Source organism: Patagioenas fasciata, chromosome 13 (genome assembly GCF_037038585.1).
Source record: "Patagioenas fasciata isolate bPatFas1 chromosome 13, bPatFas1.hap1, whole genome shotgun sequence".
Taxonomy (NCBI): Eukaryota; Metazoa; Chordata; class Aves; order Columbiformes; family Columbidae; genus Patagioenas; species Patagioenas fasciata.
This window is the reverse complement of record NC_092532.1, coordinates 19,476,588-19,501,541: the sequence shown is the minus strand read 5'-3', so window position 1 is coordinate 19,501,541 and position 24,954 is coordinate 19,476,588. Positions and strand designations below refer to the sequence as shown.

At 44.8% G+C, this 24,954-nt stretch overlaps 1 protein-coding gene across 4 annotated transcripts in view; it reads right to left on the bottom strand.

Annotated features, from left to right (window-relative positions):
• Positions 1-20,860, bottom strand: part of KCTD15 (potassium channel tetramerization domain containing 15) — a 51,318-nt gene extending 30,458 nt beyond the window's left edge. Inside the window, exons 1-2 of one of the 4 annotated variants that reach the window (XM_071814331.1) lie at positions 20,813-20,860; positions 7,653-7,828 (exon numbers count right to left, since the gene is read on the bottom strand). In XM_071814331.1, coding sequence (XP_071670432.1) covers positions 7,653-7,828; positions 20,813-20,845 — 209 coding nt within the window. In that variant the 5' untranslated portion in view covers positions 20,846-20,860. Of the gene's footprint in view, positions 1-7,652; positions 7,829-9,261; positions 9,295-13,070; positions 13,483-13,551; positions 14,106-20,812 lie in introns of those variants that run through there. The other 3 variants (XM_065848040.2, XM_065848039.2, XM_071814332.1) reach the window with 3 other exon arrangements.
• Between the last annotated feature and the right edge of the window lie 4,094 nt (positions 20,861-24,954).

Here is a 24,954-nt window from a genome sequence, read left to right as displayed (position 1 = left end):
TGAAAGCTAGAGACAGGGTATCTAACATCATCATTCCCAGCTGTGATCACATCCCTGTCATGGATTATTTTTATTTCCCATAGAGGCCAAGCCATGCGCCCCTTCTCTGGCACAGGTCATGCCCTGATGCTCCTAGACCCAGGACTGGTGCAACTCCTGCTGCAGCAGCTCCAGCCGGTCTGTACGATGCCATGGTTCCTCACCTGCACTGACCGTGTTCTGCCCCACACGCTGCCCAGGGGCTGTGCTGGATGTGTCCTCACAGCAATGCACGTCTGCTCCACACCTGTCCTAGAGCTTATCAAAGTGCTGCAAGGCCTTGTGTGACCTCAGCTGCAGAGTGCTCATACAGAACAGCAATACTTGGCTTTATAGGTGGGGAAAGACTGGTTCATTTTACACTACCTGATTCAGTAGCCTGGGAATAACAGTTCTTTCACTTGCTACAGTAAGTGCAACACCCACGGGATTGTATGCAGGCTTTTGGGAGACAGAGGGTGGGAAGGATTTTTTCCCTTGTCTGTTCTGCTGGTCAAAATTCCCTTAGAAACCAAAGAGAGATTTTCCCAGTCAACAACCAAATAAGAAAAAACTTAGAAGATTTATCTCTAAATTGAAGGCGCAATGATGATGAAACTAAAAATGATTTTAATCTCTATGAAAATTCTTATGTTAATTCAGAAAACGAACTGCATATAACCAAAACCTCTGGTTTTCAGCTCATTTACTTGTTCTCATCTGCAGTGTACACCTGATCACCTTGAAGAACAGCAGAGCTGCAGGGAGCCCTGGCAGGCTCACCCCTCTCTGCAGAGGGTGCGCAGTGTCGCTAGATGTGCGCAGTGCTCATGCACCGTGCCCACAACCTGAGCGTTTGTAACGTGCAGTAAAAACACTTGCTCCTGCCTCCTCAGGTGTTTTGCTTTAAAGTCAGCGTACAGTTTAACTTCACAATACCTATTAAAATTAATGAGCTCTGCGCTGCAGCTCACATGCAGGAGCACTTTGTAGCACTTTGCATGAATGTGGGCTGCTGGCTCCGACTCAGAAACTCTTTGCCTTTTGGGTAATATATAACAGTCCACAGCGTCAGAGCCTGGTGTCACCGCGCAAACGGGACACTCAACAGCTGACCCCAGTGGGAAGAGTGCCACCCCATGAAGGGTGAAATGTGCCATGGCAGCACGCTTGCCTACATCCTTCACTGTGCCTAAGGCAGCATCACTTGTCAGGTGTGCAGGGATGAGAGGGGGGGATTGAATGCACCATACAGATGGGGGGAGGTGAGGAGTTGAAGAAGTTTGGGACGCAGGTAAGTCAGGGTGGACACTACTGATACCACTGTGGCATGGGGCTGGCAGGAGAGCTGACACTGCTTCTGCTCCAGCCCAGCATCCTGCCCTCCAATGCGCTGTGTTTTCACAGCCACCACTCCCTGGTTATGAACAAATCTTGTCTTCACTCCACTTACAGGCCTTGTTTAAGGCGTGATTTACACCACAACTGCCAGCATGGGGTAAGTGACAAAATTTGCTAATTGGACACTGTTTTCAGGCAATAACATCAATAATCCACAGATTTGATGGGAAATGAGCAAATAAGTTATTATAAGAGTGACACTGGATTGAGCAAGAAATGTGAGATGTTCTTGAATATGCTAAGTCTGGAGAATGATATATCCTAAAAATATGCAAATTAGGAATTTCCCTGCTCCCTCCCAAGTGCAGAGCAGGACCCAGTATGGAGCCCTGAGTGCAAATGATGATGTGGAAGATCTGCCCTGTAGCAGGTGTGTCTGAGCTTCTGAAACCACTGCATCTGGCTATTCCAGGTAAGCAATCATGTTCTGTCAGGGACAAGAGGGGGGTCTTAAAACTTGGAAAAGCGTGTTCCCTTGAGCTCAGGCCAGGCAAGTGTGACAGCACAAAAGGTGGGGAGAAGCAGAAGATCTGGGTGTTAGTGCTGAGCTCCAGCAACTACAGAGATGGAAATGCTGGAAGAAAAAGGTAGGGGAACTAAAAACCTCACATATCTCTAGAGCAGCTAGAACCAGGTGGTCATGCTTAGTAGGAGAGCTTGTCTGAGGGTGGGTCTGTACAAGAATGACTGTTTTGACAAGAAATATTCAGAGAAGACGCATGCTTTAGGGCACTCCTTTGTAAATCACCATAAAAGTCCATTAGTTTAGAAGGGAAAGTGAGGCAGGGTTATGCCTGGAAAACTCTACTGTGTCTTGTAACAATGTCCTGGTTTCAGCTGGGATAGAGTTAACTTTCTTCATAGTAGCTGGCATAGCGCTGTGTTTTGGATTTAGGATAAGAATGTTGATAATACATTGATGTTTTAGTTGTTGCCAAGCAATGTTTATACCAAGTCAAGGATTTTTCAGCAAGAAGGCTACAGGTGCACAAGAAGCTGGGAGGGAGGACAGCTGACCCAAACTGGCCAAAGGGATATTCCGTACCATATGAGGTCATGCTGAGTACATTTTTGGGGGGAAGAAGGAGGAAAAGAGGGATGTTCAGAGTGATGGCATTTGTCTTCTCAAGTAACCATTACATGTGACAGAGCCCGTCTTTCCTGGAGATGGCTGAACACCTGCCTGCCCGTGGGAAGTGGTGAATGAATCCCTTCTTCTGCTTTGCTTGCGTACATGGCTTTTGATTTACCACTTAGACTATCTCAACCCATTACTTTTCTCACTTTTACTCTTCTGATTCTCTCCCTCATCCCACCAGGGCAAAAATGAGTGAATGGCTGTGTGATGCTTAGTTGCTGGCTGGGGTAAAACTGTGACAAAAACGTAAGGTCATTAGTTTCTGAAACAGTTAATAAAGCGTGTGCTGGTTTTCTTTGGAAGACAGAGCCTTCAGAAAAGGGGATGATAAAGCCCAGGTGCCCTGAAAGCTGAGATCAGGCTTTGCACTATGTCAGCACCGGCTCAGCACGCCTTGGGCTGTGGGGCCAGAAAGCTCCATTTTCCTGAAAAGCAAAGGCTGGGAGCAGAGAGCTCCCACACGCGGCGCAGTGTCAACTGCTGGGAAGGCCCCCTGGTCCGTGCACCCACACCAGTCCCACCTAGATGTCACCGCTTCGATTACAAATTATTCCTGCTCACTTTCGTCACATGACTAACACCGCAGAAACCATGAGCTTTTATAAATACTTTTTGAATGATAGAACATACCTAGCTTTATTAGAGGGTTACGCAACAAATACTAATTAACCAAGAATGTAAGGTAAATATATTTACCTTTTATAGCAGAACTCACAAAGAGCTCATGGTAATTCTCTGAGTTAAAAACACTATTCAGGGCTGTGAGAAGGGCAGGCTTCTGATGAAGGATCTTCTTCTGCTCTCTAACATAAATTCAAAGTGATATTAGAATTTCCAGTGAAACAGAGAAGCTGTGGCTTGCTGTGGTATACAGTGATTTGGAACCTGTACTTCTTTTCCACCTGAAGTCAATGAGACATCTGCCACTGAGCTCAGTGGAAGTAAAACTGGAAGACCTGGCAGTGTCTTTGGGTATTCCTGACTGCACATGAGGAGCTTGGACTTCAGGTGTGGGCTTGTTTTTTAAACGTAAGAATCATCTCACTCCCTTGGATAAATACAATTTGCAACTCACTCTATAGATGTGCTAGAGCTTTTGCGGCCTTTACGGTCTGTCATATAAATCCATACGCAAGTGTCAATGTGTGAAGAGGATACTTTAGAGGTCCTTTGGGTGAAAACACAAATGGAATTTGTAGAGGAAATGTTCTCAAAGATGAATAATTTGTTTTCTTAGCTGGTTACTTTAGAAATAAGATGTTGCTAGTAAGAGTCCCCAGCCCGAATTCAACATTGTTGTTTTTCTTTGTAACTGTAACTCACAACTACCAGAGCTGGGAGTTTTGGTGGGAGAACTTGCTGAAAATAAACCATAGAAATCGAGCCTCAGATCCAGGTAAGACAACATCAGCCTCCTTGTACTTCTAAAGCTTGATGACTTTAATGGCAATTTTGGGTCTGCATGGAAAGCAGCTTCAAGTAGCTATAGTAAGAGGATTAATAATCTTATTTCTGAGATAATTTCTGTGACCACCATCATTATGCTGTTGTTGATCACAATTTCTTTTCTGTTTCTCATTTTCCTTGCCTTTTACTCTCTGAAACGCTACCTTTCTTCCTTGTATGCTGTTTCATTCAAAAAGCCAAGTGGAAAGGTGTGTAAGAGTAGTATAAGGTGAGTGGTTTAGAAACCATCTTTTACAGGCGCTGTCTAACCCTCTTATCCTTTGTCACACCAGTTGTGTGCTGCTCAAGTTTTCTCATTTTAGATGAGAGAATTTATGTAGCCCATGAAAATTTACTGGGAAAAGGGCATCTACCCCCTTTAATGCCTATTCTGACATCCTTTACTTATGCAAATTTAATCAATGGACAAATGCTCTACTCACAGCTGCTGCACTAATACAAACAACATCAAAGACTTTATCAAAGTTGCTCTGGAACGACTCTGGGATCACCGAAATGCAAGATTTGGCCTCTGACTTCACACCACCAGCCACTCACTCACGTGAGTAACACTTTGAGAACCGAGTCCTTCCCCCGCTGGACTAGAGCCGACCACGTCACTTGGGAACAGCCAAGTGGGCTGAGCACCGTCAATCCTAACAAATTACAATAAGAAATGTATCGCGCTGCCTGCTGTCAGGTGTAATTTATTATCATACCAGAGGGGTGACTGGAGAGCAGGTATAGGCAGGAACTGGTCATACCTATACCTGCTCCTGCTGGGCCTCATCTTGCTGCTCTGAGAGCCCATGGAAGTCAATGTGAACCGAGTTTGTTCGGGACCTGACAGGATTGGGCCTCCTCAAAATACTATGGAAGGATAAACATGATTTGATGGTTTTCATTTTTCTGATTCCCATGTGATGTCTCTGTGTAGGCACACCCTGGTTGTATTTATACACATGCTCACATCTGTATGGGTCTTTAAACATCCACACGCAGTATCTCCTACAAGGTAAAAATCTGCTTATGATTTTGGAGCACAGATAAAGAAATAGAGGTTGTAACACAAATAAACAGGAAGTTTATTCCCATGGCTTTCAATTTCAGTAAGCGCAAACTGTATTTTATGTGACTGGAGCTAAGATTTAGCAACGTCTTTCAGCACATGCTCACATCCTTTGCTGAAATACAATCTACAAATTTGTTTGATTTCTTAGATTTGAAACTTTTAAGCTCATGCTCAAACCAAGAGTTTAATACGCTGTGCAAAATAACCCAGAAAGCTCTGCATGTGGTTAAGTATGGCCATGCCTCTGTATGTGGCCATGCACGTTATCTCTGAGCACAAGCTAACAGTGCTCTGGCATTATTTCCAGATGTGTCTCTCAGAAGAGCTCTCTCATTCCTCCTGCACCTGCAGGACACCTGGGATCCCCTTCCCAGCCAGACCACTGTGAAGACACTCTGTGCCTTATGGAAGATATACGAGGACAGTGAAGCACCAGCAGGAGTTCCAACCAACCCCCACTGAAACAACTGCAAGTACTTTGCCCTAACCGGGAGTGAGAGCAGGCCAGGCTCAATGTGGGGGAACCAACCAATGCTACAATGCAGCACTGCAGAGAACCAAATTAAAAAATAAATAAAGAAAAATAAAGCATATCCTCCATCCAGCATCATAACATATGTAGCAGTATGTCCTACTTGGGATGTTGCTGTAGAAATATACATGTTTACTATTTAATCTCTATGATTTACAGGTCTCATCCTATAAACTGTTACTCCAGCGAGAACTAAAGCTTCAGCAGCTGAAAAAGCATTCGAGCCTTCTGAGATAACACAGCACTACAAACGTAAGGCAACGCACCACAAAACCTCAGGCAGCACCTGAGCTCCGGTCAGTCACAGTTTGGTACTTTTAGTTTAAACAAAGTACAGAACCTGAAGAAATGTCCTTTTGTTATTTAGCAAACAGAAAAATAAAAAAGGGTTTAGATCAGTACTCCATTCTCTTTAAATAATATCTGTTGGATTTACTTATATTCTCCCAAAGCTTCCATAACTGAAGTTTTTATGAAGTCTGATAAGGGGCATATTTTAAAAACAGTGTCAGCAGTGTTATTTTAAAATGTGGAAACAGATGTGCTACTCCATTACAACTGCTGAATCTTCTCTATATTTTTTATACTATGAAGCATGTCTGCTTCTGTTACGAATCTATCCCCACTGAACAAATTTCTGCTCTATGATTAAAGAAGTACCAAACAGACATCACTAAACAGACACTGTCTATAAAAATCATATTGTTTTGGCCTAACCATAAAATATAGGTATTTTAATAATTGTTTCTTTTCCATAGAGAATTTCAGCAGGTCCCTCTCTTTGGAATGAAATCACAGCCATATGCTTTATGACATCAGAGGCATTTCAAGGTGTCTCCATAAATGTCATTTATTGCTCGGGAACCTAGCAAATCTGTGCAAAAATCCCTAGTTCTTTTCAATGAAAAATCTTCAAATTAAACCAGAGCTTTACACTGGTTGTCTTACCAAAAAAAAGAAATCTATCCCTTTTGGAAATACTGGCTATGCGGGTAGCACAAACCCTAGCAATGAAACCTTCTGATCCGGGCTCTGGTTTGCTGTCAAGTCAGTAGTGCTTCCTTTATCTGGTTTGCTGGGCACTCTGACCCTGCACACCCACCCCTGCTCTTGGTGACACACCAGGGACCGAACCTTCTGGAAAATGAGCAGTCTGAATGACAAAAAGCTGAACTGTTTTAGTCATCGTAACTGTAAATCCAAATTGGGTATATTTGAACACAGTGCTCTGATACATATGCTTTAACCCTTAAAACAGCGGTCCCTTTCACACTACCATCACAGGCCTGGCACTGCCCAGGATCCTCCATCCTTCACAGTGTCCAGTACCCCACAGGATAGGGAGCCAGGCAAATCATAAAGAGACTCCATGTCACAAACACAAATATACTCTCATGCCACATCTATTCATTATTTGATGCATCTATAGTCCACTCTGTGATAACGCTGGCCAGACTGAAATAAATCCTGCTAGATATGTCACCAACCTGTCCAGCACAGATCAGCTGGCTTTCAGCATGCAAAGATTCAGCCTAATCTACAGCTGCAAGCAAACAGAGCAGGTCGGCAGCCACTGTCCAGAGGAAATGACCGGTGCCACTGAGCCACGCAGTGGCCACTGAATTCAGGATTTTGGCTGGCCAAAGGGAGCACCCATTGGTCCCAGTGTAACAAAGCTGTTCTGTTTTCTTAACGGAATAAAAACAATTATTTTCTGCCCTAAATCTGAAGGAAAGAAGTTGCTCGGCACAGTTGGAAATAATCTAGGGCAGCACACCAACAGGTGCTTCAAACGTACCGGCAGAGCGCAGAAGATGTTGAGGAAGAAAATGAATAGGCTTTCTAAATAATACATAAATTTTACAGGCGTTTTTTTTTCTGTAAAGCCCCAGTGAAGTTACCGTATAAATCGGAAACTGAATTATTCATAAGTGGTGAATATATAATAAATCGTATTTCGCACTGAAATATTCCTCACAGGTACGTGTCTCTTTCCGCACAACGAACAGAAATGGGCAGCGAGCTGGTAAACACCAAGGTCTTACCTGGAGTCTGGGTACTTTGTCAGGGTAGCCAGGCTGCTGGTGTACATGTGTCCTCCTACATCGATGTGCACGGGAGCATTCGACTTGGTGAGTTGAGCTGGGAGAGGAATTCCTTGAGCAGCCAAAGGAGAAACCGGGGACCGTGTTAGAGACAGACGGGACATGCTTCTTCCCTCCTGCAAAGGGACGGCAAAAAAGAACAGTTTCTCTTAAATGTAGCAGTGCGTTACCTTTCTTTCCAGTGTGATCACAGATCTAATCAGATCATTTTTGCATCTGCCTGATCACATATTCAGCTAACAAATTATTGCCACCACTGTAATTAAGTGTATTTGCATCATTTTCTTTAAAGTACCAGAGGGGAAGAGAAAGATGCTTATTAGCAATAAGAAATCAAGAAAAAAAATTTTTCAAGGTGTCAGCCTCAAGGGGCATAAAACAAACTGCAAAATTCTAATTAAAGGTCGCGGGCTTATGTGTTAGATGTGAAATATCCCCTGACAAACGAATAACCAATTTGTGAATTGGGATTCAGGGGTTTTTGCAAGTTTGTCTCAGTAACGAGACACTTCTAAATTAGTGACTTCCTCAGTACCTAAGGCATTTAGTTTATACATGTAGTAAATTTCACATCAAACTAAGATCAATTTTCTGGTTTATTTTCAATAATTGTAAAATAAATAGATAATTTTCAGTTAAGCCTTAATATTAGACATAAAGAACTAATAAGCCTTCAGACTACAGGCACTTCATTCCTGGAAGCAGTGAAAACAGAAAGGTACAGAAACTGACCCATGCTTTCATGACAAGATGCATTAGAAATCACTGTATAATCTTCCACGTGAAATTACCAATTCAACAATCCACCTAACGTTTACTGCCCTAAAAATACTTGAAAATTAACAGAATTTCTGAACTGAGTGCAAAAATCTTCAGTTGACATATAAAGCAAAAAATACTGAAATGCCTTTAAAATGAACAGGACAACCATAGCAAAAGAAAATTCCTCAATTCTTTTTTGTAAGAAAGGCACAGCTTATTCTGCATGAAACGTGTGTCTCAAAGCCGATTTCAGTTAAATTGGTATAGACAGCATACATGTCAAACAGAAAAAAACCTTTTATAAAAGTTTAAGAAAATGTCCATCCATTCTCCCCCTTATGGCTAAAGCAACATACGCAAAACATTATAGTTGAAGACATTTCCGAATATAATCTAATTTTCTTGGTATTTTGTTCTGCAAGCATGCTACCAAACACCCAGGCTCTGCCTTACATCTGACAAGCACTTCACATGCAGCATTGCAAAGCAAATTCCCATTTCTCCCACATTACTTTGACAATGTTTCCTAGAAATCTAAAGCTGGTCTCGCCTTTCTGGCAGCAGTATTTTGCACAAGACGCCTGGCTACGCCACTCGATGAACATGCAATCAGCAACACTCTTTTAAAAACAAACAAGCAAAAAATCTGAGCTATATAGAAGGAGAGTGAAAAAATCTTAATAGATCTGGACAGCTTCACAAAGTCATCGCAACATCTCCATTTACTGTGTTTCATCGTGGTTAGCTCCTAAGAATTTCCTGCATCTACAGCACAGAAATACATCACCCCATTATGAATCCACATCCTTTTCTCTTCGCAGGCTGGATGGACATCTGCACTGAACGCGAAGCAAATACCAACTCTGTCCTAGGACTTCTGTGTCAGCCGACGCGAAATTGGGCATTAACATTTCTACTACAGCACCACCTTCAAGGAAAGTGATTGAATCCTTTCATGACTGAAGACGTTGCTTTCTTGTTTCCCACAAGAGCCTGTTGTGGGCAATCTTCAGTAAATATGTCATACAGCATAAATATAAGAACTAACTTTTAAAACCAACTTAGTATGTAAGTACCTACAGTATTTTAGTGGTGTGTTTACTAGTCTGTGGGTGCCTCATCTGTCTGCCAAGGTAGACAAAGGTTTGTTGTTTTTTTTCCTTCTTACCAAAGAGCACCATAAACTCATGTTTACTCTGTACTCCTTCACTTAAATGAAAGGGTCAGAAGATCCAGGCTGAATGTCAACCCCCTTTGTTCAGACCCCAACTATTATCACTAATGATAAAGGTACAGACCTCGCACGTACAGAGCTGCCTCGGAAAGAAATCTCACACAGTTTCACAAAACAACTGCCTAATTAGGGCTCATCTGCACCCCTTGTTACAATTTCCAAATGAAATCAAAGGACTTCCAGTCCTCTGTAAATGCGTCTTACATTTAACCGTTTGTCTCGAAATACAGACTTCAATTTTAAAATATGCACAGATAGCTAAAGATCAAGTGATCTCAATCTATTTGTGCATATTTAAACACTGCTGCTATCATAGGGTTTTGTTTAATGTTAGTATACCAGTAAATTCCTTGATCTGTAAAGAGTCTGAGATTCTCAGAGAGGCCATGCTCACACAGTAGATATTTAATTTATACTATTCACTGGAGGGACCTTTTGAACAACCCTCTGCTTTTGGCATCTCTCAGCTAGAGCATGTGTTGAAAAAACACTTAATTATAGAAAATCACTGGAAAGCTAAAATAGTTCTCAAAGTTTTATGGCTTTTCATACTTATTGAGGGTGCCACTGGCTTTCTGGAAGAGGAGAGGAGAAGGGGAATTAAAAGTACAGGCTCTTCCCCTGGTTGGAGAGGATTCATATAAAAACATGAATCCTACATTTTTATTAAAGTTGTGGAATTCATTCATTTTTTCATATGAGCAAATGATCAAGGGGTATCACTGTTAAGCAATATATAAACGGCACTGAAAACACTATTGCTCGAAAAAAATAAATATCCCCTATTTCTTAAGGTACCGTAACCCTATTTCTAATGACTATTTCCTCTTCTTAATGTAAAAAGCAGCTAAAATTCATCACACTGAGTAATGTACTTATTTTATGCACAAAGCAAAATCCTAAATGTATTTATCCAGTGAAAGTCTTTATGCACATATTTTCTAATACTGATGTGAAAATTAAAACCTTAAGGGTAAATATCGCAGAAACACTAACAAACTTCATTTATTAAACCATGTAAAATAATCCTTGCTCTTTAGTTGCCTACGACAGGATACAGCATCCCAACTAGTGGCACAGGCAATAACCCTGTTCTAATAAGTAACACAGGAACCTGCTGAAGGCAAAATCAATAGAGTCTGATTCCCAAATTATCTGAATATTTAGTTTTTCAAACATTACACACAAAGATCTTTCAGAGCCAGCTTATCTTTTTCTGCCTTTCTAAGCTAACTGCATAAGTACTGCTTGTAAAAACTATTTGCCCATGCAAAGTGAAATAATCACAATGCCATGCTCATTTACACACAAAATGATTTTGTGTCCCATTGTGCTCACAGTTGTTCAGCTCTCTAGGGGTGATTAAACTAGCTATGCTGCTACAGCTTGAGATGATTTCACTGAATCGTTTCTCCATGAAGTTGCTTCTTTGCTAAGCTGTTATTTTAACCATAAAAGGTAAACAGAAGGCAGTTGTAAGAGCTCCATTCAGCTCCGTGCCCAGGGCTATAACCCTAGGGCAGAGAATGCTGAAAGACTGCAGAATTTTCCAGGGTGTTGCCTTTCTTGCTCTAAAGCCTTCAGGAATACTGTTCATTTAATACACACTCTAGATGATACATTTCAGATCCTACTAAAAGAAAGACTTCAAAAGTGTAAGAACTTTTGGGCGGATGAAGCTTTCCCACCTCTGCACATAGCCCGGGGCCATGGTAACCAATACTGCTGTTGATGTTGGGAAAATACAGTAGAAATAAACTGCAGAGAGCAGAGCAGACAGATAGGGACAAGGGAGGTGAAAGGTTGCAGGAAAGAAACAGGCAGCAGTCTGGAAGGGATAACGAGAAAAAAGGGAAAAGAATGAAAAAGGAGGCGGCTCTGAAGGAGGGACAAAGTTAAATCACGGAGCAGGCACTTAAAAGACTGCAGATGGGAAGCAAGCCTAATTAAGGGTGTAAAAGCGCTTTGTTTCTAAAGTTTATTGTTGCCAGGATAAAAATTAATTGAAACTAATGCTGTTATTCACTCGTGCAGTTTAATTCCTTCATGCACATTTACGACGCGAAATGCAAAGGGCAGGTTTGAGGACCTGCCATGGAGCTCTCGCTGTCCCCGGGAGCCGGGCCCGGGGCCGGTCGGGCCGCAGGACCCCGGCTGGGCTGTCGCCAGGGCAGCGCCCGCAGCTGCTCCCGTGGCTGGGCCCTCGGGGAAGCTGTTCTCCTCCCCAGGGACCTGCATCGCTTTACCAGCAGACCCACGAGGGGGTAAAATCACCCGCGGCAGCCCCCCGAGCGCCCCAACCCCAGCACTCTGGGGTAATAACCGGCTGCAGAAGTTACCCCGGCGCTCCCGTGACTTCACGGCCACGTCTGCCTGTCCCCAGCCGGCGTTTGGCGCAGCCAGAGGGGCACAACTACAGACTTGGCAATTACCTTTGTCTCTATAAACAGGGACGGCGACCGCTCGGGTCTGCCTCCGAGACAACTGCTTACGCCGTGAACCGAGTCTCAAGACAAAGCAGGGGGGGGAACACGACTGCAAACCTCGGGCCCGATAGCTCCAAAATTAAAAAGTCCCCAAACATTTGCACACACCTCCACGCTGCTTCACTGAACACTGGACCGAGTGACACAGGAGATCGTGCCCAAAACTTTTAGAGGGGAGGAGGGGAGCACCCTCTGGAGCTCTGGTTGCCGGAAAAAAAAAAAAAAAAAAAGGCTTTCTCCTTTCCCCCCCGCCCCCCCTCCGCAACCCGCCTATCTCTGGCAGTCTCCAGTCTATTTAGTGCAAGTTTCACGTCACCCAAATGCCTTTCCCTGCTGATGGTCAGGGAAATCACCAGCAAGCAACGCACCCGGTCACTCAACTTCTGCCTCTTTCTTTTGAACACACTGTATGCCCAAAGGTAAAATTCAACCAAAAAAAAAAAAAAAAAGCACAACATGGCGTCCTTTACTTATTCCCACATAACAAGAAAGGAGATGTCTTAGATGAATGCAAGGAAAAAAAAAAAAAGCCAACCCCGAATCCCCGATCCTGCACATTTTCTGTGCAGCCAATGGTGGTGAGCATTAGCCAGGCTAATGTATTAATTTTGCAGAAGTGTGCCACATCGCATGCAGGAACAGAAATGCAAACTATAGCCTAGAGTGGTTTGAAGTCTACCCCAAACCAAGCCTTCCACTCTCACTGGCGCCAGAGTTTCATTCACAGCCCGCCCGTGTTTTCCATACGCGGCGCTCCCCATTGTCGCCCGCCTTCCCTTTGTGCCGAGCCGCCCCGCCGCCAGCCCCCGCGCCCCGGCCCGCGCACCCCCGCGCCGCGGCACCCCGCCCGCCCGACCCCCGCGGCTCCGCGAGTACCATGCGAGAGCGCCGAGCGAGCCGCGCTGCCTCCGCCGCGCTGGGGCTTGGCCGTCTTCAGAGCCGGGGCCGGGGCGGCAGCGCGGGCACCCCGGGCCGCGGGGCTCCGCCGGCGCTGCCCATGCTGGAGCGGAGCAAAACAAAACATACACACACGCGCGCACACACACACACGGCGCTATCAAAGCGGGGCGGCCGCAAACGGGTCCTGTAGCTTTAAAAAAAAAAAACAAAAAAACAACAAAACACCCTCCCTCCGCCGCTTCTCCTCCGGAGCCAAGAGCCGAGATAGTTTGAAGAAGAGGCACTTTCCAAAAAAATAAAAAAATAAAAAAAAAGGAGCGAGCGAAGGCGCGAGCGTGCCGCGCGGCGCGGTGCAGCGCGATGCAATGCGATGCGATGCGATGCAAAGCACGGCGCGGCGCGCACTGCGCGCTCCGGCCCCGGCGGCCGCGGGAGCCGCCGCCGCCGCGTTCCTTACCTTGAGCACAGAAGCGAGCTGCGAGCCCCCCTTTGGCTTTGGGCTCTGTTGGGTTTGTGTGTGGATGGGCTCAGCTTTTTGCTTTTATTACTATCTTTGCTCCGCAGACCCTGCTGTGATTATTATTATTTTTAAAGCTTCTCTCTCTCCTCTCCCCGGTTTTGTTGCTTCTTTTTCTATTTATTTTGTGTGTGTGTGTGTGTGGATGTGTGTGTGCGAGGGGGGAAAAAAAGCCTTTAAATGAAACTGCCGAGGCTGTTATGAGAAGAAAGGCAATAATCCCGTCTCTAAATAACAGAGGGAAGGGAGAAGAGGAGGAAAAAAAGCGAATTCTTGCTCAGGGCTTTGCAAACGCCTGCAGGGCAGAGGATTAGGCTACAATTAGCTCAGCCCTTTGCTCTCGCCCTAGCTAATTTTGCGATGAAAATTGGATATTTTTCCCTCCTTTTGGTGAAGGTCTCCAGATTTATTCCCCCCACACACACCCCGCGAATCAAATATAATACAACCCCAGAAAATGAAATAAGGCTGGGAAGGCGGCCGGCGCCCCAGCCCGCGCCCCCGGCGCCGCCGCCCGCAGAGCCCCTCCGCGCGGCGCGGTCGGGGCGGGAGCCCCGCGCTGCCCCGCGGAGCCCCGCGCAGCCCGGCCCGGCCCGGCCCTGCCGGGGGATAACGGTTCGGTGTTGGGGAGGATCAGGCCACTGTCACGTCCTTCAACAGACTTACTGAAAAGAAGAACGAGGAAAAAAAGGGGGGGGAACCGGGGGGGGGAAAGCTGATTTTAATCATTGTCATTTGGTCTGATGTAATATTTCCCCAGGCATTTTCAACTAGGCATAAATTTTCAGCTCCCAAATAAGTAACACAGGGCACGTTTCTCACATCTCTTGACTCCTCTGTTACAATTAGGGTAGCACCCACTCTGCACTTGTTGATAAACTAGATCAAGTTCAAAAATAAATAATTAAAAAAATAGCCCCGACGCCCCCCTCCCCCGCAGCACCCAGCGCCGCCGGGGTGCGGACGGGGGGTCTCGGAGGCGCGGGGGGGGCCCTGCAATTATTCCCATCCATCCATCCATCCTGCCTCCCCCTCCCTTTCACCCTTTGCTAATGTCTCGCATTGTAAACGCCAAATTTCCTGTAGGCCATTAAAACCAAATGACGTCTATCGACATGCATTGTGCTATTGCGGAGCGCCCTGGCAGCCCGCCCCCGGCCAAAAGCGCCATTTCAATTAGAGCGCGCGGCGCGATGGCGCGGGACTCCGCGGGCGGCTCCGCGGGCGCGCACCGGGGGGGTGGTGGCAGGGACCCCCCTCCAATAAAAAAAAAAAGGGGGGGGGGGGCTAAAAGCAAAGCCCTCCCTCAACTTTCAGCCACAGATGCGGGTCTGCCGATGCCTGGCGCGTTTGTGCAAGCCCCCGCGGGGGATCCGCGCCCCACTCCGCCCTGGTCCCCGCGGAAGAAGTTTGGCGGAGGGTGCGTGGCCGCTCCGCGCCCCAGCGCGCCGCAGCCGGCGGGCGGCCCCACAGCGTGGCCCCGCGCTCGGGGCAGGAGGGACCCGCCGCCTCCGCGCCCGCGGAGGAACAAACACCGCGCGTCCCGGCCGGGCTGCAGCGCCTTCTAGCGCCGCGCGGCCGCGCACCCAGTTATGCAACGGCGTGCGGCTGCCGGAAAGGTCAGGCCGGCGGCGTGCGGGAGGGGCCGCGCTCCCTCCGCTCCGCTCCGCGAGGCCACCGCGCCCGGCGGGCAGCAGGCGGGGAGGCGAGCAGGACCTCCTGAAAACGAGGGGTTTTTTTCTTTCAAAGTTCTGTTCCGTGGCAGGAATAAACAGAAACTTTTCTCCTAAGGGTAGCTTTTGCTTTTTTTTTTTTTTTTTTTTGAGTACAAACTACAGGAGAAGAGGGAAATTTTCTCATTAAAGTTACATCCCTGCAGTTAGTTCAATTACTTGATATATGCAGAAGATGTTGTAAATTTAAAGATTTAAATAGCTTACAAAGATGCCGGAGGCTCCATCAGTTAATTTCCTTAATTTATGGATTTTTAGCTGAGCTTCTGAAATGAAAAGGAGAATGAGAACTAGGTCAGCGGAGAGATTTGCATGCAGAACAGACTAAAATTTGTTTTCCTTGACCATCCCATCAGCCCAGGTGTGATCCTTCGCAGTGGTCACCGTTCCACCTCTGGCCTCCAGGCCCAGACTCTGCCTGTGAAAGTGCGGCACAAAGGGCCAGATTTTATTCTAAAATAACCTTTGCACATAAGCGTGTCCCCAGACAGTGGCTCCACCTGAGCATTGGGCAAGGCTGTAGCCCAAGTTGGCTCATTTCTCCGTCACTCTGCTCAACAAGTGCATGCGGGGAAGACGAACTCCACTGAGACTCAGTGACCCGTCACACAGCCCAAGCTTCACTTTTCTTAGGGTGCAGGTGGACTATTTGGGATGACTTGGCATCATAATTTTTATTTCATCTGTGAATTACTAGCTGCTAAATGGAAATAAATACGAGAATCTCAAACAGCAATCAGAGCATCATAAAAATAGGATGCTTCTGCATTGAGGCACAGTAAAGAGGAAAGAGAAGATCTGAATACATTGCACTGAACAAAAAGTAGAAATTGTTTTCTGACTCATCCCAACACATCTGTGACAGGTAATGGAAATGGGATGCATGGTTAATAAAGATTGGGTTTGTTTGTTTGTATGTCAAGGCAAAGACACCGTAGCACTTGGGATGAAAGAGGCACGCGCGTGGTACGTAACTTGTGTGGGATTGTTTTTACGGTGTCTAAGAAAAGGACAATGTACTTGAGAGCTTTGAGTTTTTCCTTGCCTCTATTAATGTTGAGGGTAATAAAGGTATGCGTTACAGCTCTGTATGCACGCACTCATTTCTTCTCGCTCAAGTGTGTGCGTCTTTCTGTTGTGTTTCAGTATGTATGAATATATACATATGAATTAAAACTTAAAAGATTGATATAAACTAAACAGTTTTAGGAAGCAACATTGCAATATGATTAGTATTGGTGTTTGTGATTTAACATTTCTTTTCCCACTAGATGAAGTTTCTAAGATTTGCAAGGTACGTGTCAAGGACGGGTATATAAATGGATTTTTATTTATTCACAACTCCAAGACTAATTGCTTCTCTTTGCCTGAAGGCCAAGAGATTGGTTTTAATATGACACTTCAAAAGTATTCATAGAGCTAGAGATACTAAGTGTCATTGTTTAAGAGAGAAATCTCGCTATGCAACTTGTGACCCTGAAAATAATATTATATCTTCCACTGTATTTTGAATCCTGATGTTGTTTTTCAGAGTTTCACTTCAAGCTCAACTATTAAGAAGTGTACAAAGGAAAATATTAAATAGTATGTAGTGAACAAAAAGAAGAAACGGTGTTAGAACTGAACATAACTTATTTTCTCAACAACACCATTATCCTCCCTACAAAGCGATACAAAACTTATAACAGAAGAGTCCTAAGCTGGGTTGCAGGATAATAGAATTGAAAGTTATAACGTATCACGGGTGTTTTAAAAGTTCTTGGCCAAGTGCCCAGCATGTGTTTATTAAGATATTAAATACTTCAAAATAAATACTTTGGATATTATTTCTTACCAGCAGTTCTTTGTATTCTGTGCAGAGGCTTTAAAAATGGAATTATACAGAACCTTTCTGTAACCTGTTATTTTATCTAATTATTCCATAGCTTGCTTCCATTTTTTTCAACAGGTAAAAAAATTATTGCTGCTCTTTAAGACAGTGTGAAAGAGAAGCCCATAAAGAACCTCAGCTCATTTTTATCCAATTTTGTGTATTTTCCGAAAATGACAAATGACACGTTATACAGGATGGAAAATGACTGCATTGTGAAAAGATGCAGATTTGAAGAAATATAAACTTCCTATCAAAAAGATATTCCAAATGCATTTTGAAATTATCAAATTTGAAATTTGTTGATGGTGTGAAAGAAAGTATAATGAACTGAAAAAATAACATCGACCTCTTCTACACTGTGCTGTGTGAATTTGAGTAGAAACAACTTCCAGGCGTTATCGTTCTTGAAAGCCCCGTATGGATTTATGTTAGTAGGCCTCACCCTGTCCTAGTCCTTACTCTTTTCCTTGTATTACGTGTCTTATATTGAGGTTTGAGCCTGACTGCAGGACTTCTTCTGTTACATATCTTAACCTGAGGCTTGATCCTGGCTTCCTGGCGAGGAGACCGATATTGCCACTGACTACAAGAAGTGCAGGAAAAAATCCACAGACTGCCTGACCATCCTCTCAAAAACACACCATGTTCTACAGGACATTTGAAGATGGGGGATTGGACTAGATGATCTTTTGAGGTCCCTTCCAATCCCAAACATACTGTGATACTGTGATAAAGCAGTAAATAAGACAGTTAACGGATCATTTCATGAAATGTCTGAAGCAGATAAATGAGAATTAGGGGGTTGTTTCTGTAAAACAAATGAATTGATGCCTATATGGCAATTAATACTCTTCCCAGTCATAGTTATGACACTACTGTAGTCTAGGTGGAGTTTTATTTTGGGAGGGAAGATTTGAGTATGAAATTGGTACACCTTCAGTCAGCAAAGCTTACAGTGAGCGTTCATGGATGCGACTGCGTTTAGCCCTGTCTCCCGGAGGGAAAAGTCTGACCGCAGAGGCACCAGGGAGAAACACGTCTGAGGGCAGAGCAGGCAGCCCCGGATCCTGTGACTAGCGCCATCGCTGCCGTCACCGAAGATGAGACAGCGGCAGCAGGTGTGGAAGGCTGACGTTACAAATGTGTGAGAAACCTGAAAATATTAAGCACCTTGAAATCCCAAGGCTCTCTACAGTCAGTTGACTTGTAAGGAATAATGAAAAGGAAGAATTAAGTACATCTCCCAGTTGAAGCAAGTTTTCACGCCAGTTGCAGTGCCAATCATTTTGGAACAGGAACATGACCCAGGGTTTGCTAATTAAGTCAAATAACTGCTTGTCATTCGTAGGCAGATAAAGGGTTTCCTGGGAGCAGTAAGCATGACCATGCAAAGAACAAAATCTGATCATTAAGAAATCACCAAGTCTTGTCACTCTTATCCCTTGAATGCTCTTCTGTTCTTTTCAAGAAACAGCTTGCTGCTGAGTGAGTTTACAAACCATTACTTTGTTGACTAAATACAGATGCACTGTTTTTAAAACTATCTGTTATCCAGGCCTAACTCATGACAACAGCATGATACAAAGAGATAATCTACACTGGAATGTCAAGATGAAATAGCTTGTTGGGAAATACATACAGTATTCCTATAGTGTAGGAAGGGTTTGTCTGTCTCTTCTGCTTCCAACTGTTACAAGCCAAAAATAGTTTCCAAAATTATGTTTACTTAATCAAGATGCCCCATGTTAACATTCAGCATGGTGTTTCTCAGTTTTATACATTGCCATTTTGTCGTGTGCTCTCACTCCTTAAGCTGTTACAATACTGAGGAATATTTTTAACTCATTTAAGTAACTTGTGTGGCATTAGTTTTTAGCTACTTATTAAATAAAGCTTATCCATATTATATATGTCACGGAGAGGAAAAAACATTTTTATGGCTGAGTGTAATCCATTCATTGGTTTATTAGAGACACAAAGTGCTCTGAAGAATGTCACAAATCCACATGGTGTCCCTGAGAGCTTGATTTTTGCATATGGATCGCTGACTTAGCTGAACGATGTATAAAATCCTGTGTAGCCTGGCAGCTCCCAACTGAATACACTTCTAAGGGAGGTTATATGCATTACTTCTGCCAGCAAAGGTCTGGAATATGTTAAACTGCAAAAAAATCACTTAACAGAATACAGAGAACGAAAAAAAGAGCCATAATGGCTGTTACTGTTTTTAGGATCTTTGGGCACAGGCACATCTGGAATCATAGGTGAATTGTTTCTTATTTATGAAGCAGCATTTCAGCATACTTTTTCTTTGGCAAATAACAGACTGAGGGCTCTGGATCATGGATGGCTGGGACAGAATCTGAGAGAACAGCAGCTCACTAAAGCATCATGATGATGTGAAAATGGCAAAAAACAAGGGCAAATTCTTCTGTGATTCCAGAAAAGGACAGGGTAGTGAAAGAAAGACCAGGGAAGCGAATATTCTCAGCTGCTCCACTTTCAGATCACTCTGAACAAAAGGCGGTACAAGCTGTTGTGACCCCCAGACAACAGGCTGAGTAGATAGATAAATTCTCCCAGGAGGCAAGGGAACGACTTCTTGGCTGCTAATACAGAACTTGAATTTAACAGTACATGAAGATGGAATGAAGCGCACTTTTATGCTGCAAAATATCTAAATAATAGAAAAAAAACCACAACTGGAAGGCGGAAACTAAAAAATTAATTTGAGGTTGTGATGATTGTCTGTTGGATGAAACAAAGAGTGAATTGGAGTTTGTGGGACTGTGACTAACTTGCAGATTGGGACACAGCACAAAACAAAACTCATTACCGCTAACAGTATGAGAGGGGAGCGGTAACAGTATTGTGGTCAAGGATTTCTGCATCCTAACCCCCCGATTGTTATTCCTGCCCACCTGTGACGCAGGCAGGCTCAGCTGGAGTGTTCCTACCACACACCGTGGTGGGAACGTGCTGCTACCAAAGGGTGATGCACAGCAGCGCTGCTCCTCCTGGCCTGCCGCAGAGAGCGGAGCGGCAGCCTCGGAGCCATTGTTTTAGCACAAAGGAGACAAGAGCTCTGAACCTGGCCAGCTGAGCGAGAGTCTATCCAAATCCCGCTATGCCAGAGACCCTTGGAAAGGAGGCAGTATGTCAGACATATGGTTGAAACATGCTGTGCTCCAGCCATCCTCAGCTAGCGTATGGTCTCCCGAGTACCACTGCCAGCTGGGCTCTAATTTACACTGGGCCTGAGAATCAGGGACCTTAGCGGTTCCCCTGATGGTCTCTTCTCCTTTGCTTCACTGATTTCAGATATGCAGATTTTGGAGCTTTTAATTTCCCCTGCCTGGCATCTTTTAGGGCTGACACAGAGGCATATATTTCTTTACTTAAACAGTGTGTTTGGTTGAAACGGCAGAGACCAATATTCTGTGAGAGTAAAATTTCAAAATCCCGACTCTGTAAAATTTTTAATATCCAAGGTATCACCTCAGATATTGTAGAAGTATGTGAAGTTAATAAAACAAGGCAGTCCCAAAAGTCTGACACAGAAACCGCATCACCAAGTAGTAGTAATCATACTTACCTGTTCTAAGCTGTATTTTTGAGGATGCAGCATCGTTTTTCATGGATTTGCACTCTTAACTTCTTAAACATTGGATTATTCCACATTTCAGTCAAGGATTTCTTCTCAGAAAGAGAAGAATGGGATGACTTTTTTCTTGTTGGAATAAACTCCTTAAATAAGAGGCATATTTCTCATCACGAAGTACATAGTGAATGGTGCACGGAGAAGAGAGTAACCCAAGTCTCTTTTAAACCACTGTTTAACCTTCAGTTCAGGTATTTTATTACAGTGCCATAGGTTTTGCCATCTTGTAGCCAGTCTTCAGTTTAAAGTGTTATTAAAGGAGGTCAATTTTTTATTCTTATATCCATCTTTTAGTTCGCAATTAGCCTTTGCTGCTTTTTGGAATTTCAGTCTTCAGTCACAGCCCTGAATTCCAGGCTTTTCCTGCAGAATTTTCCCCCCAACGGGCCAGAAATTTACTGCTTTTCCACAAGCATCTCCATTCATATTCCCAGAATGGCAGCGGGGACACACGATGTTTTGACTATGAAAAGGCCAGTCCTTCCAAGGGGATGAAAACTGCTTCTTTCATGCATCTGGGGAGCGAGAAAGCAGGGTGGGCGGCTGCTGCTTGAGGGTCTCCTCTCCTCAGAAGGGCTAGGGGCCACTCACAGGTCTGGACACCTTTGCCACAGTGTCCCTGTCTTGCTCCCCCTTTGGCTCGCTACACATATTTTGCCCTTCGTTTCCTCAAATGAAGAGCCCCGTCCACATTGTTCTCCCACTTGGCAGCTCTGCCACAGTAGAATAGCAAGTCCCCATCTCTCTTGTTATGCTACAGGAAACTAAAAATATCAGCCCCACTGGAGTTACTTCTACATTAAAGATGTAAGTGAAATAAAAATCACTTTTGGAGCTTTTTAATTTTTATTTAATTTTTAATTAATCTTAATTTGAATTTTGAAGCGATCTGAAAAATAGTTTTAAATGAATATATCTATATTTCGACTTTTTTTTTTTTCTTAATTTCCAGTGCTGAGAGCATGAATAATGCAGCACAAATCCTGTGGCTCCCCGCTTGAACTGCAGAAACGGCGACCTGGTGCAGGGTGCGCAGAGGGCAACTGGCGGGCCGGGTGCCGCCATGTCGGCCGGCCCGGGCAGCCGAGCTGGCCCCGGGGCAGCCCCGGCCCCCTTCTCCCCGTGGGTACGTGAGGTGGCGGGCAGGCCGGGTGCGGCGGGCAGGCCGGGTGCGGCGGGCGGGGAGGCCGCGCTCGGGGCCGGGGGAAGACGCCCGCGGCCTCCCGCGTCCCGCCGCGGCGCCTCGCTCCCGCGCGGCGCTCCACACGGCCTTCCCGCCACCCGCCGTTGCCGTGGAAACCGGGGGCTGCTGCCGCGGGGGCTGCGGGGGATGGCAGGCGCCAGGGCCCTGAGGGGACGAGCCCGGGTATGGGGCTCGGCGCTCTGAGGGCAGGGGCGGTGGGACCAAAGTCCTAGCACAGCGCGGGGGCTGGTGCTGTGGAGCTGCCCCTGGGGCTGAGGCTTGGTGCTGTGTGCGGGGACTCTCGCACCGTGGAGGGCGCCTGGCACTGCAGAGCGGCCTGCGGGGCTGAGGGCACGGGGCGGCCCCGGGCAGAGCGGGAACAGCTGCGCAGGGCAGGCGGGTGAGGGGAGGCAGGCGGGTGAGGGGAGGCAGGTGTGCCGGGGGGTGTGCCGCCCAGTTTGAGGTAAAACCGCTGTTTCTGAGCAGGTGGAAGGGCTGAGGTGCTGGCTCTGACTGTACTCCCAGCAACCTGCAAGTGTGAACAGCGGTGTCTGGGGAGCTGCTCGGAGAGCGTGGTCCTCCGAGAGGTAGGAAGTGTTGTTGTTTCTAATTAATGCCTGTGTGGTAGCCTAATCTGTGTTAGGAGTCTCTCTCATGAGTATTGTAGCAACAAAGGTATATTTTAGGATTCAGTTAATTAAAAATTACTTACAAATCTGCTTAGGTCCTGTGTTGCACTTAACTCTGCTGTTGTGCCTGTACCGCGGAAGAAATAGACCATATTTATGCAGTCGTAGCTGTAGCTTGACTAATCTTGTGTAGAGTTTTTCCTCGCTTGTTTCAATCATTCCTTACTGGATACTCAATGCTTGCGTCCTCTTGCCCATTGTGGTGGGGAGGGCAGGGCTGCTTGTGGTCCCCCAGTTGAGGAGCAGCTCCCTGGTCCCTGGGCACGGTCCCAGTGCTGCTCTGGGGGACTGGGCTGAGCTGCTGCTGGAGCTGGGCTTGGCTGTGGGGTTGAAGCCTGCAGCTAGGCCTAGGGTTTGGGATGTGCCTAGGTGCTGGGATAAAGTTTGTCAGGAGTCCTCAGGTGAGATGGTAAGATGATACGTCTTAGCTTCTGATCTAATTTTATAGTAAGGAAGTCTGTAATATGTGTTTTTGTTAGCTAGATGGATCTGTATTTTATATAAACTCAGTACCAGTGGTACAGTTCAAATACATATTAGTATTGGGGATGTTCATGACTTCTTTGTAGTGGTGTGGTTCAAGAAAATAATTTAAAAGACCTGTTTTCTTTTTGTTTAGTTTTTTAATAGATGAATATGTACATATATATGCATATTTTTGATTTAATTCCTTTTTGAGACTCAGAATAAGGGAGAAAGTCTCAAGTTGAAAGGAAGAAGTCTAGGAGTTGGCTTCAGTATGTACAGTGACTGAATAAATCTAGCCATCTAGATGCATGTAAGCTCTAGAGTTTCACGCTGCATTGCAAAGTATGGCAAGCTTTTCTCAACTGTTGGGTTTTTTTTTCTTCAAGGAATGCTGTGCCAACACCGCTGACACTTGGCTTCCCAGAAATAGATGTTTAATTCAAGTGTTTGAATTCTGAAATCATGTTACCGTTTCTCAAGTTCTCTGTGGCCTATGCAGATTAACAGAGTAGTAAGTTTGAAGAGAAATACTGCATTACCAGTCAGTTTTAAGAAAACGTTGGTGTAAACGCCTTCAACAGGATAATAAGCACTTAATTTTTGCTTTTATTAAAAAAATGTTCCAAAGAGTACTTTAAGTTTTTGTACTTTAATGAATGATTTTAAACATTTATTGTATTTGAAGAACATATACAAAAGTCTCTGTTCCTAAGTACAGGTATCTGGGAAAGTTTACCAATCTGCAGTTGATATTTGGAAGCAAAGCATGATCTTGAGCATTTTGAAGGAAGAGGACTACTTAATAATGCAAGATTACGTCGTTATTTTGAGAACAGTTACTTTTTTATTTAAAAAAAACCCAAAACACTAGGAGTGCTTCTGCCTCATTTCACAAATGCCTCTTACGAAGGTTGTCTCTGATTGTGGAAGTTGATTTGTAGTCTTAGGAATTGAACTTCTTGGCCATCTGCTTCTGTAGCTTAAACAAATCTTCAGTCTGAAGAAAGTATCAAAATTACTTGACTTGCTATCTGGAGCCTCAGTTTCTGTATGCTGTGTGGAATTACTTTTTGAAAAAGGCTGAAAGTGTCAGGATAGAATAATTTTGTGGAAATGCTGATGTTTTCAGGGGCAACTGCTTGCCTCTGGCTTGCAAATGCTGATGGTCTTAGGGATCTGATGACTCTTTTAACATGGGCAAAGGCAAGCAAACAAAAAAATCCCTGATGGCATTTAACAGTGCAGTTAGCAGAACAGGCTTGTGGTATTCTAGGACTCTTCCTTCTCATTATCTCCTTACTTGAAAAACATTGTGTTCAAGAGCATGTACAGGGCTTTAGTTAACTATGTTTATTGGACAAATTGAGCTATCACAAGCTGCATACAAGAGTATTTCATCCTTTGCAGAGCAACTGTAGAAACAATAGTTTTAGGAACAAAGCTTAAAGCAGAGCTGCTGCAACTCAAACATGGGAAGCTTTTAATAAGAATTAATTGGGGAGGAAGGGATGAAAGTGTACGTACTCATTTATTGGTGAGAATTACAGCACGCTTGCTACATTCTATGCAAACAACAGTTCTTAGCTCTTCTGTTCATGTGCTGATATGAGCCTATGTCCATCTTGCAATGTAAAACTCTTTGCTGTAATCGGTCCGTTAAGAAGTCAAGAGAGGAATTACTTATGCAAGGCAGACCAAAGCCAGTCTTGTGTGGATATCTGGTGATCTAGTGGGTA